The 13,195-nt window shown below is 39.2% G+C and overlaps 1 protein-coding gene across 3 annotated transcripts in view; it reads right to left on the bottom strand.

Annotated features, from left to right (window-relative positions):
- Window positions 1-40: 40 nt before the first annotated feature.
- MOB1B (MOB kinase activator 1B) overlaps window positions 41-13,195 on the bottom strand; it is a 40,277-nt gene continuing 27,122 nt past the window's right edge. The window contains exons 4-7 of one of the 3 annotated variants that reach the window (XR_007376801.1): window positions 9,287-9,420; window positions 6,677-6,840; window positions 1,098-6,081; window positions 41-503 (exon numbers count right to left, since the gene is read on the bottom strand). Coding sequence is in view for 1 of the 3 variants with exons in the window: in XM_048943507.1 (XP_048799464.1) it covers window positions 6,004-6,081; window positions 6,677-6,840; window positions 9,287-9,420 (376 nt within the window). In the remaining 2 variants the exon portion in view is untranslated. Of the gene's footprint in view, window positions 6,082-6,676; window positions 6,841-9,286; window positions 9,421-13,195 lie in introns of all 3 variants that reach the window. The other 2 variants (XR_007376802.1, XM_048943507.1) reach the window with 2 other exon arrangements.

Below are 13,195 nucleotides of genomic sequence, written 5' to 3'. Positions count from 1 at the left end.
CCCGGGCCGCGAGAGAAGGAGAGGCCGAGGGGAGGCGTGGTCAAACACAGCTATTTATTGTCTCTTATAAACAGCCTTCAGCTCTTGTTGAAAAAACCTAGAATTTAAATATTTTGTCCCGTCACGTACTACAATCTGTATACATTATTTACAACTCTCGGACACGGTGCGGATTTTCAGACATTCCGTTGTTGTTACTGTACATCACAAGCCGTTCTCGCTTAACACCGAAATGCCGAGCGGTGCCTGGGAACGGAACATCGGCACAGCGAGCGGACAGTAAGGGCTCTGCTCTCACATTCCCCATTTTGCACCGTCTTTGCTCCCGGACGTTGAAAGACTGTAAACGAGGAGGCTGCGTTAGCGTTGCTTCTGCGCTATTTTGTTTTTCTCCTTCAGAAATGGCCTTCTGTTGAAACCTCACTCTTCCCGCATTCCCCTCTCCCCACGCAGAGGGACGCCGAGCCGGGCGGCGCTGCTCAGACGGCGGCAGAAGCTGGCAGCTTACAAAATAACGAGCTTAGTTTAGTGGCTATAAGAATTAATTTCCCCTAAAAATACTCTAGGAACGATTCAGGGAATTTGTTTCTAAAGCAAAAGCAATCCGATGTTCACCTAGACTGCAATCTTATCCTGGCTATAAGGAAGCGGAAAGAAAAGCAGGACAGTGCGAAGGTTCAGCACTTACACCGACAAATGTTAGTCTCTTATTGCGAGGTAAGACATCCAGGAAAAGAGGGCAGGCAATCATCAAACTGCTCGTGGCTTCACTAGCGCACTAGTAAAGGAAAAATCAAATAGCAATGAAAGGAAACAAGATTCAGAGTGAAGTCATTCTCAGTGAAAGAAAAGCAAGGAGTCTGCATTCACACTGCACTTTTTAAAACAGTTCAACTAAAAAGGGGGTTATAGACAGCCATAGAGCACTCTGGCAGGTAGGAAGGGGAGAGAGGCTGGTAAGAAAAAGAGTTACCCAAAAACATATGTGTTCGGAATAAAATTATGTCACGTGGTTCAAGAGAACAGGGAGGTGAGAAACAGAAAGGAACAATCTCAAAGGTACATAAAGTCCATAGCAGCAAATAGGTATCCTTTACCTGTTAAAGGAGCATCAGGGAGACTGGAGTGCTCAGCCCTACATACTGAATAAGGACAGCGCTCCTTTCTATCTGGAAGTAAAAGCTAAAATTCAAAGCTCCACATTGCATAGTAAGCAGTTAAAGAAACTTGGTACTTGCAGACGGGCTGTCAGCCCTTTGAAACCTGTTTTCTCCTCTCAGCTACCTGCAACAGCAAAATGTGGCATTTTTAAAATTGCAATTAAAAATCAGCTTGCATCTCTGACTTGAATGTAAAAGACACAAGCACAACATACCCAACACCATCTCAACGGCGTCAACATTGGCAACAGTGACCGAATGTGATCAACTTCACAGTTTGTCCCATCCTGTCTAGAGGTAGATGACCTCCTGAAGTTACCATCAGAATCACTGACATGTTCAGCATGCTGGTAGCTGACAAACACCCCAAACAGAGTTTAAGTGTTTAAGGACATCACTGACTGGAAGGCCTCGGCAAGCACTGGCAGCCCATCAACACTTTCTGCTCCCAGTGACAATGAAGCAGAGAGGTTTTGTTTCAAAGCGCTCGTGACACGTAACAGAATCCACCTGTAACATGGGCCCAAAGCAGCAGATTTTCTTCAGGGTTCATTTCTCTGGGTTTTATATGGGAGTGAGGTGTCCTCCCCCCAAACAATGCACTGTTTTATAAACACATTCAATCTATTCAGATTCAGCTTGTAAAACATGACTTTTGCGTAGCATTTTGATGTGCCCTTACATCAAAAGTGTAAACACACATGAACTTCTGGTCCCACAACTTTTTGAAGAAAACAAAACAAAAATAAAAGCTGCAAATATAAACAGCATAGGGATGCTGAATCCCAAATACTGCACACATATCATTAATGTTGTTATTTTCAAGCGTTGTATAATTAAACAGTGTGTTCATACTGCTGTCAGACAAATCAAGATCTCCAAGCTTTTATTACACACCTAGAAACTGCTCTGTAAAACTGCTTTTACTGGCAGATACTAAATACAAAAAGATACACCATCCCTTTAAGACTATTACTTTTTATAATACATTCAAATTCTTATTCAGTGAACTGCAGCAGAAGCCTCTGAATTTATAGAATTGGAAGCTTTAAAAAAAGAAAAAGGAAGAAAAAAAAATGCTCCTGAGTGGAAAATTAGGTGAGCAATTGCAGTGGCATCAATCACAGCAAATCCTCACTTCTAAGTATTCTTTTTTCAACACAGAAACTGGTAAGACAGCTTTAAATCTGATAGAGAATATCTCTTGTTTAACACCTTGGTGCAGACTTGTACCACTCTCCGGTCTCACTGCAATGTGATAACAAGGGCTCTGGCGCTGGCTGAAAGGCTCCAAGAAGCATTATCAGCTCTGAGAATGCATGCATGCAGCCTATGAGCAGCACTGAATCAACTCAGCAAAGAGTTTTCACTGGCAATTTTATCAAACTTTTACTATCAAACTGCATCTGCAGCACTCTTCACGCTTCTGTAGCTGGATGCCGATCTCCCTCTCAAGCTTGAAAGTTTCAGTCATTAAACACTTCTCAGATAGAAGTATGCATAAAAGGCTGCGTGTGCAAGATGTTCTGAATTCAGCTTCCTGCATGACTGAAGTCCATTTAAAAAAAAGCACACTTTAAATTTAGGAGCTAAGCTGCTTTTACATTGTCAGGAGGATGCTCTCCACCTCCATAATTGCAATGATGTCAGTCTTTTGTGTTATTCATTCCCGAGCTAACAGAGCCCTCCAGTACTCCACCCAGAGCTAGCTACAGCTCCCCAGTCAGGCTCACGGTCACATCCCAATTAGATGCCACTATCTTACTCAGTTACAAACAAGTTTGCAGCTGAAAAGATGTCATGAATGATGCACACCGTCCCCATAAGTATTGCATTCCCAGCTGCCACACACCACCAAAAAAAAAAAAAAAAGTAATAAATGGGCAAAGGACTCTTCCTGCAATTTTCCAACACATGGGAGATTTCTTGCTCACGGGAGCTCTTTCTTAGCAGCATGTTGTTCATCTCCTGACAGCAGCATTTAGATGTTAGACCACCAACTGAGTCTTCTACTGGCCAACAAAATTTCATGGGGCTCTCTACCCAATCAGGTATGTCTTGTGAACAGCAAATCTGACAAAAGCATTGAGGTGAATACTGCAGCTGTAAGTGGCTTGCCCAAGTAAAAGGAAATGGTGTTCGTACCTCTTATTTGCTTTTGCCTTCAGTTGTCTTGTACCCCCACAGTTCTTTTTCTATCACCCAACTTGCTGAAGAGTTATCAGATACTAGGCACCTCTCTTCTTTATCTCCCAGGTATATGTGTACACATGGGAGAGTCAAAATTGTCACTGGCTGAGAAGGGGTAAGACCTTACTCTTTTCAAACTTGGAATTTGTCAAAATATTTGAGGGAAAACTCTCTTTGCATCAACAGCCTGACCCACCTTATTCTTCCAGTGTGGACTGTGATCAATCCAATCCAATGCCAACTCTCAGCATAAAGAAAAATCATGCAATTTCCTTTGATAGTCACACAATTAGGAAAATATCTTCATCCTGTGTGACATAAGAAGCTGAAACAGAGTAAATACAATTTTCTTGTGTCTTTAACTTACAAGCAGCTTCTATTGGACAATGATCTTGTCCTGCAGAGGTGCCAAAATATATTCTGTTTTTTGAACTTCAATGAAGCTTCTAATGAAGCCAAGTACTACCTGAATTACATAGGCTAAACTGCAGCTATTTGCAAGCAGTTACTGTACCTAACATACACTGTAACCAAACCTAAACCTCATATGAACACTACTGCATGACTACTCTTCACCACTCTTCAAGAAGACAGCTTGTTTCCATTACAAAATGAAAAGCTGTGAAATGAGCACACAAGGCCATTTCTCTATTTCAGTTTAGGTCATCTTAACTGTTCTTAAGCCGGGTCAGAAGGGAAAGAAACAAAAAAAAAAAAGAGACAGAAGTTACAGAAGTTTAAACTGATTTTCATTCTGACTAGGAAATTCAACTCCACTGAAGAATAACATTGTTCTTATAATAAGTTATAGATGATTCTGAAATATATTATTTAAACTTAAAAATAATGATTCTAGTCACTAAAATGAACATATTTGTTATTGTGCTTAAATATTTCTTAGCTGGCATTATTAATGGCCACTTATATATTTTGCAGGCTTGTGTTTTCAGTCTAGCAGAGGTACCCAAAGCATATGCGCAACTTCTCTGCCATACACCAACCTTGGCTTCAGCTGTACATTTTTTAGTTTTAAGAGTTACTTGGGTCATATACACAGCTCAATTGATGCATTCACATTACTAAGGTCCAAAAAAGGTGCTGTAGCAGTCTCAATCTAGCCAAGCCTGCCAGTGTTAATCATCTAGTGCATTATATTTGGCAACTAGTGATACCATGGGATAGCATACTGCAGAACCTAATGCAGATTTCTTTGTATCCCAAATACAACAGCTTTGACAAGGCCTGTAAATGAACAACAGACATCTGGGCAATGCGAAACCAGACATTGATGTGGTTGCAGCAAAGATTTCAAAGCCACTGTCTGTGGATCATTCCAGAAGTTAACTTGCCACAAGCCGTTCTTGTGTCTGGTTTGAGACAACAGAAGGACAGGAAGGCAGAGAGACTAACACAGGTGAGGGAAGGAGACATTTTGGTTCTGTTCTCTCAGGAATGAAAGATGCACTTGCCAAATCATAAACCACTGATATGTTCCAATTACTCTTCCAAAATTCCATAGTTCTTTAGAGACAAGTAACAATTTTAAGTGGGGAAGAACACCACTGTGCTAACATTAATCCTAAATGATCCACAAAATTATTTTCCCTTCAAGATACATTCCCTACTGTAGAAAACACTGATCATCAGAGTTCCTTCACAGAGCTGGGCTTTTTGTTTCTAACTTAGGAACATCACCTCATGAGTTATTTTTCAAAGCAGAGTTTTCTTAGTACTACTCCAGTGTACTTTTGATAGTAACTACCTTCCCTAACTGTAGCTGTGCAAACTGACAATTCATTTGGCAAATACTTGGAAATCGAATGGAGGTGCCTGACTTGAGGTGCTATTTTATTCACATGTTCAAAAAATAAGAGCAACTATGAAAAGCAAAAACCAGTGCAACAGACATTAACTATTTGCTAACCACAGGTTCTCTATAATTTTGACACCACCTTCTTCATTCTGATTTGGTGACTAGAACTTCATTGTCACTTTTTGTTATAAGAAATATCTAGTTTTGAAAAAATCTATATTAATCTCTCTAAAAAAATAAGACAAATATTTGTATTAAAAGCTGGAGATCATCGATTTAAGTAAGTTATGGCTTTTTTAACTGTAAGTATTTATATATATATATGTATATATATATATATTTTTTTTTCCTAAAACAAGTATCAGTAAGTATCCTGGATGTTAGTTCATATTTTCTGTTTCCAGCAATGTTCAGTATTGTATGTGCTTTGCACCTCAGAAATGAGTCTGCCAAGGCACTTAGAGAATATAAGGAAGTCTTCCAGGGACTTCATTAGAATGGGCTACCATTGACACAATACAGAACCCATCCACCAGCAGAGTCAAACCCCCAGCCAAGCATGTTTCCTTTACAAACACTCAGCACCTGCTAAAATTCCACAATGAGTAACTATCAAAAAAAAAAAAAAAAAAGCTATTTACTGCATGTCACTAACAGACAAAAGATTTCCCCTAATAAAAGCACAGAGAGTAGATCTTGGCTGTTAGGAATAACAGCACAGGTTTTTCTTTTGTTTTTAAAAAACAAATGAACAACAGCAAAAAAAAAAAACAAAAAACAACCAAACATATACCACACGCTTGCTTAAAGAAACAAGTGACTTAAAAAATCCTCTTCCTTTTATCTGTCCTTAGAGGTGAGTTTTTCAATCAGTTCTTGAAGTGGTGCAAGCTCTCTTCTGTCAATAAGGTTGAATTCCTGTAATAGGGTTGAGGAAAAAGACAAACATACAGTTTTAATTGCGTAGTTCAAGAAAGAAGTGTGATCCAGACAGAATTCATTTTACAGGCTCTTCATGATCAGGCCTTGCCACTGCAGCATCTTCTGTCTACTTGTTATTATCTCCATAGCACGGTTTACCTGCCTAAAGCTTTTTCTTTTACCCCATTTACGCAGAGCAAACATGCTAAGAAGCTGCCCTTGGCTGAGCAACCAACAAAGGGAGAAAAATGTAATTTTGTAGCAAGAATGCTCTTTTCAGTCTTCAATCAATAGTTTCAAAGACTGTCCTCCTTCTTTCTTCTGTAAGGAATTACCGTTCTACTTAATTATTTGATAGTGAATACTTTATGGTATTCACTTTGGTAGCAAATGAACACTTCACTGAAAACTTTTCAATTCCTTGAATACTTCCAGCAGTAAATATACATACAAATATAATGAGACATTTAGAGCCTTACAGGTATCTACTCTACAAACATACCAGCTGTTAAGAAAAAGAATGAGTGTTACTTTGGTAAATTATTTTTCCGTTTTATTATAACTGTAACTATAATGTTCCTGCCACGCTTACCTGAACAAAAAATATAAAGTGCTTGAAGGATGTGTTAAGATGTGCCTCCTCCTGTAGCTGAATCACTGGATCAAAGTGCTGGTGATAAATGTGAGCATAAACTCGGAAGAGGCGCTTTAAAATCGTCTTTGCCACTGACATGAAGTTCTTTGGGAACGGTACACCTAGAAATAAGGAAACAGATGAGTTACTTTTAAATGCCTATGCCACGTTCATTTATTTTGAAAGCCGCTATAACCCAACCTGATTTCTTGGCTCCAACTGTACCTTTCACAGAGTGTTACATTTCACTCAGCAATTCTGTCTGTAAACTACATGATGTACTTGGACTGACACACAATGACAAGTTCATTAGAAGACCACAGGGAGATGATATTTCTCTCCCTCTTGTGATCCAGTGGCTTATGAACTCATACAAAACAAACTGAACTACATTTCTACACTGAACCCACCTAGCTACAGCTTCCAGATACTACATCTTCTCACGTATCAGGATAGTTCCTTGGAGAACTTTCTCAGACTGAGCATCTCCTTGCTGTGTGGATGGATTCAGACGCTTAAACAGAGGCATCTAATACAAACATATAAGCCCTCTCAGTACCTGCTGGCCTCTGACTGCCAGTGCAGATAAGTGGAAGTCTCCTGCAGGCTCTGAGTCTCACTGAAGGTCCTATGCAGGTGTCAGAGATAACACAGGATACCTTTAAGTGACACCAGATGACTCTGTGTAGGTAGCCGAAACTCCTTTTTAGTATTAGCAATTTGTTATTTTTCAGTTCTCTTTGCTAGAGCGAAGTAAGAAAAAATGCTCTCTTGCAGCTTCATGAACAGAAGCTGTACTAATATTGAACACATATTGGAACATTCATAAAATGCTCTCTTACGTGCCTCATGAAGAGACCGTTTCCATCCAGCCCATTACCACCTCCTAGCCTGAAGCTACTGCTTTCTTTCCTATTGCTGAGTAATTCTGACACAAGCTCTTTTCAGTCATTTCAGTGAAAATGACATAGGACATGTAAAATCAGCTTCAACAGTAGCTCTTCATCAGTGTACAAGTCACTGGGAGCAATAATCTATTTAGCCAACACATTCACAGACTAAAAAAAGACATTTATCAGCCACCTAAGTAGATTAAGCCTGACTAACTTCTCATCACGTAACAGATTTGCCAGTCAGCTTAGTTCTTCTGGAGTCTTTCCAATTTGTGAAGTCCTGTGTGAAGGCCAGAAGCCAAAGCTGTATGCTGGTGGTTAATCATGATCTCAAAAATGCTTTCAAATACTGAAAATACAATTTCCGTGCTCTATTAAAGCTTGTCCTGCTTATATATACACATCACATTTCCAACATTGGCCACAGCATCACATGGAAAGTTCATTTTTAATTGCTTATCCACTGCAGCCTTTAAGTCCCTTTTCACATCATTGCATTTCAAAAATACATACCATTAAAACAAAAAAAGTCTTCACAGAAATATAAGCTGCAGAGAAAGATCAAGTCCTGATGTAGTTTTTTAAGCACCACTTTAAAACAAACTGTAAGTATTCAATATAATTCCTTTTAGTAGCAGATTTATACCTCAGCTCTGAACTTTACGCTGAAACACTAAAATAACTGGCACAGGAAGAGAAGATACTGTGCTCACATCTGCGGAACAGGGAGTGTTTAGATTTCTGTCACTTCTTCCCAAACTAACCAGCTTTCTTTGCATATCTGTCTACTGTAAGCAAAAACAAATGCTACTTGATTCTGACAGGTGGCCCTGTTTCTCTGAATAAGCTTATTGAAATGCATTAAATGCCTCAGAAACTATTAACAAAATACAAGCAATTAAGAGATCTCCCTCCCTTTCTCCACAATGGATCATAAGCCTATGAGCATATCTGTACTGGAAAACTGCCAGTTAGGAGCCTAGAACAAACAGTCCTTCATGCCTCCAACAAGATTTTCTTCTTGTTGTCATGTCAGAAATGGTGGTTGTTCATTATTTTCCACCTCTTTTTCTGAAAAAAACACTCTTAAATATATATCTCCCATCTCCATTTCAAAAGAAAATAAAATCATGCACTTAGGATCAAAAATGCAATCCAGCTTCTTTAGAGGTAATGGCTAAGAGAAGTTCCCAATGATAGAGTAAGCATCCTTCCTTCATTGAAGATCTGCTAATTTGCAGCAGTCTACTGGCCATAAGATATAGAGACCCTCCTACTTATTTTTAAGGAAACAAACCACCTTTTCTAATATTAAAAAAAAAAGATTTTATCAGAAATGACAGTTAAGTAGAAACAATACTTCCTGCATCAGAGTTGGCTAGCTGTTTATTAAAAATATTAACACATGGGCTAGAGATCATGTACACATTAGTTTTACCTTAACAGATAAGAGCACCTTTCCAAACATAGAATCACAAGGTTGGAAAGGACCTACAAGATCATCTAGTCCAACCATCCTCCCATTACCACTGCTACCACAAGCAGTATAACATAACGTTACCCTCACAGCTGTCCTACTCGAGAAGAGTCACATAGGATACGTTTCAACGCTACAAGACTTGAATATTTCTGTACAATCATAATCCAAATACATTGTTCAGTGTTACTTGTTTACCTATTTTAGAAGGAAATAGCGTTTCATCATCCAGCTGATCCTGGACCCAAGTCATCAGGTAATCAATGTACTTTGGCGCAGAGCACTTAATTGGTTTCTTTATGTTTGTCCCATCTGCCCAATGGTACTCGTACCTGGGTTGGGACAGCAACAAGAAGACATTTCTTAATACAGGTGAATCATTCCTAGCACAGCCTGGGAAGACGCTCTTCCTGCACCACTCCCCATACCAACACCCTCCCACAGCCCTTCCTTGAAGCTAAGGTCCAAAAGCTGCCAATGTAATCTGCAGCTGCTCCAGACCCGACCTGCAATCCTTCTTTAGCAAGCCATCATAGCCTGTGAAGGCTTCCAAAAACTTCCTTTTTCACAGCCACAACACATTCATCCCACACTCCTGCCAAAAACATGTCAACCTATGGTAAAAGCATCTCTGTACATCAAAAAGCTGCTGTAGGAGTAAACCTCTAAATTGCACACAGGGCACTTCTGCTTGAAAAGGCAACAGCTACTTTTCCTTTCTTCAAAGCAGCTTGGGTTGCTTTTGTTTGTTTGTTTGTTTTTAAAGGAAAAAAAAAAAAAGACTGTAACTTGTTGAAATGAAATATCAGAAAATTGCATTAAATTCTCCACTTGAAATTAGGCTTACAGGTTTTGCCTGACAACCAAACTACATTGGTTCTTGCCAGCGTTCCTAAATTATGATTGCATTAAGAGACTAGGAAGAGATTCAGATGTAAATTAATGCCAAGTAACACTATTTAAGAACTCAAAGCAAGTATAAGGTGCACTTTAGTAAACAGTCTTGAGGAAGCTTCTAGATTAAGTAGTTGTGCTTAGGCAGCACCTAATAGCTTAGCATTACCATGCAGCACACAAACTAGATTCCAAAAGTCTTGGTATCCAGATATACCACCGATTCACTGGGTAGTTTCAGGATGTGTTTTAGCTTAGTTTTTCCTATCTGTAAATAAGGTGGCATCACGCCTTTACAAAACACTGGTGTCATCATGGAGCAATAAAAGGTGTACTCTTCTTATTTTTCCTCTATTTGTAAGGCTAATAATGCTGACACGTAGCTTATTTAATGAGTAGATTCCAGCTTCATTCATTTTACAGGTACCATTTGAACCCGTGGCATTATAAAAGCCATGGAAAACTATTAAACAGGAGGAATTTGCATGCACAAACAGATATAAACAAGTCCTCATAAAATTAGAATGGAAAAGATTTTTTGAGTGACTAGGGGAGTGTAATCCACACAAGTCCAGACATAGGAGAAGACAGCTTATCTTGGGAACACATAGCTGGAAAAAGGAAAAACCAACTATATTTGATGCTCATAGTCTGACAATATCAGCTTTCAAGTGAACCACAGCGTTCCTTTCTATTTCTTGCCAAGTACCAATGTGCAGGTCTTAATATCCCCTGCCAAACTGTAACTTCTGAGCAGGTTTGATTGTGTTTTTTTTTAAACCCACATCTGCTTTAGGCCAGGCAGCCCTGCTCAGTCAGCCAGCCAGAAAGCCCAGCCTGAAGCAAAAGGGACTGCTGAGCTCTGTAGCTCCGAAATCCTCCCAAAGGAATAAATGCCCAGTGGGTCAGGATGGCTGCACCTCCCATTTTTTTTACTAATAAAAAGTCAATGACAAGGGTGGTACTGTCAGGTCACTCATGCTTTTACATGAGCAAACACATACACCAGATAGAAGATCTGTTTAAAAGATTTCAAAGAGATGCTATTTCTGGTCAGTACTTTACATGGAGGATAACATGCTCAACTGTTATATTTCAGTACAGCTGTGCCCTACCACAGTGTTTGGGCTGCAAACACTGCTATCTGAACTCTACCTGACTATGTGCTCTTAGTATCAGGGAATGGGAGTACTGGGAAAGATCTTCTATTTTGAAGACTATTCACATCATTTTACACAAGACTTAACCATATCTAATTGATTTGTCTTGAAATTTTAACAAATCTGGTTTTGTGAGAACAATAACTGAAGAAACATTTTCACTATACACAAATTTTACAATTGTGAGTGTGCTGCTAACAATTGTATTAACAGGTCTTATTTTTCTAATGGTAAGAAATCACAAGGTCTGAAGGCATTTTTAAATCATGTCTCAAAATACATGAGAAAATTCCATACACACTGAACAGACACAGCATTTCTAGCATGAAAAAAAATTAAGTTAAAAAGAATAAGAAAAAAAAATAATCAGTATTCCTCACCACCTAGCATTAACTCAATACAAAGATTTAAGTGTTAATAACCCAGGACAAATACCAACGCTTAGCTAAGGTGCCAGATTCGTACAGAGAAAGTAGAATAACAAGAGAAAACCTAAGCTAAATGCTAGCTCTCATCCAAATATTCCAGATCCCTTAGAAGCCTGCTCTCCCTGCATTTTTTAGAGGGAGAAGTGCCACAGAATTACCTTTAAAGTAATACAGCTCTTAAGAAACACCAAAGGGTATGCCCTGACAAAAGTGAATACAAGCTCCCTGCACGCAGCAGGCGTGTAACCTTCACCAAGTCAAAAGGCACAGAGCGTCAAGAAAAGGCAAAAGGAGTAACACTGCTGGGAGATGTGGGCCATTTCACTGACTTGATTCATTGGTTATTTCTTTACTTATTGGTAAGGATGCACTGGGCAGAAGACAGCACATGAACATTTGAAGATGGTACATTGTAACCATGGGGGATTTAAGAGAAGCTGTCCAGAGTGTTATTTGAAATCCAAGCTTAGAAGCACTGGGAACCTACAAACCTCATGACAATCAACAGGTTCTCACCACCACTAAGAGTGAGCTTAACTATCTCAATCAAAAGCCTAAACATGGATTTCAGAGCCTCTGTCCAGTAATCCTGCTTTGAAAGATGCACCAACTGTGTCCTTCCCCCTTGCTTCTACAATTTAGGGAAATAAATACCCTTGCACCACAGTGCTCAGTATATACATTACTTTTATGCAAGTTCTTAGCATATTTATCACGCTTGTTGCATTGATGGTGATATAAGGATAGTAAGAAATGATAATCAACTTCAGTTCACTTGGGTAGAAAGTGTTTGGTCTTGCAAATGTGAAAAGAGTGGAACATTATCATGAGAAACCATGCATTTTGGAACAAATCAAACAATTTTCTCAAACAATTAGACAATGACTTGTGCAGCAGGCACAAGAGATCTCTTTTTGATCTTTATGTCAATCCTTTATTAACTCTGTTAAACATTAATTCAGCCATCTTTCCAACACAGAGAAGTCCTAAAGAAATTTAAGGGACCCCACAGCAGATAATGCCTCATGTCAGCATTTCCACTGGGAATATGTAGCCCTGAGTCTGTAAAATACCAATGTACTACAAACTCAAAGTAATTAAACAGAAAGGTTTGTGTGTGGATGCAATTATACCAGCTTGTAAGTGACATACAGGACTTAACTTGCAGAGGAAACAAATAAATAAATAACAGGAAATTTAAGACTGTAAAGTCAGAGTGCTTGGTGCTTTTAGTTCTCCCCACACTACTGCTGCCTAACCTGTTTCAAGTGACTTCATGGAATTTGTTCAGCTAACCCATGCTCTTCTATCTGAAATAGACGAGTGCACAGTAATGGTGGCAGCTCAGCTGTGGCTGTAAGCAGTCAGCAATCTTCAGCCTAGCAGCATTAAGGAGCTCATAAAACTCAATGTCTTGAGCCAGAAGATAACATGAAATAGAGATAAGAAACAGGAAAAAACAAACAAACAAACTGTAAATATCAGTGCTGTTATGCTAACATGGTTTCTACTACTGCCTCCATAATCAAAATTCTGCAGATCACCTTTAACCTTTAAAGAGTGGCCATGCTCATTCAAACCAAAAGCATAGTGCTCACTCCACTGCCAATCACTGCAGCCTCATC

This window comes from Lagopus muta, chromosome 4, assembly GCF_023343835.1.
Source record: "Lagopus muta isolate bLagMut1 chromosome 4, bLagMut1 primary, whole genome shotgun sequence".
Taxonomy (NCBI): domain Eukaryota; kingdom Metazoa; phylum Chordata; class Aves; order Galliformes; family Phasianidae; genus Lagopus; species Lagopus muta.
This window is presented reverse-complemented; position numbering and strand designations above follow the sequence as displayed.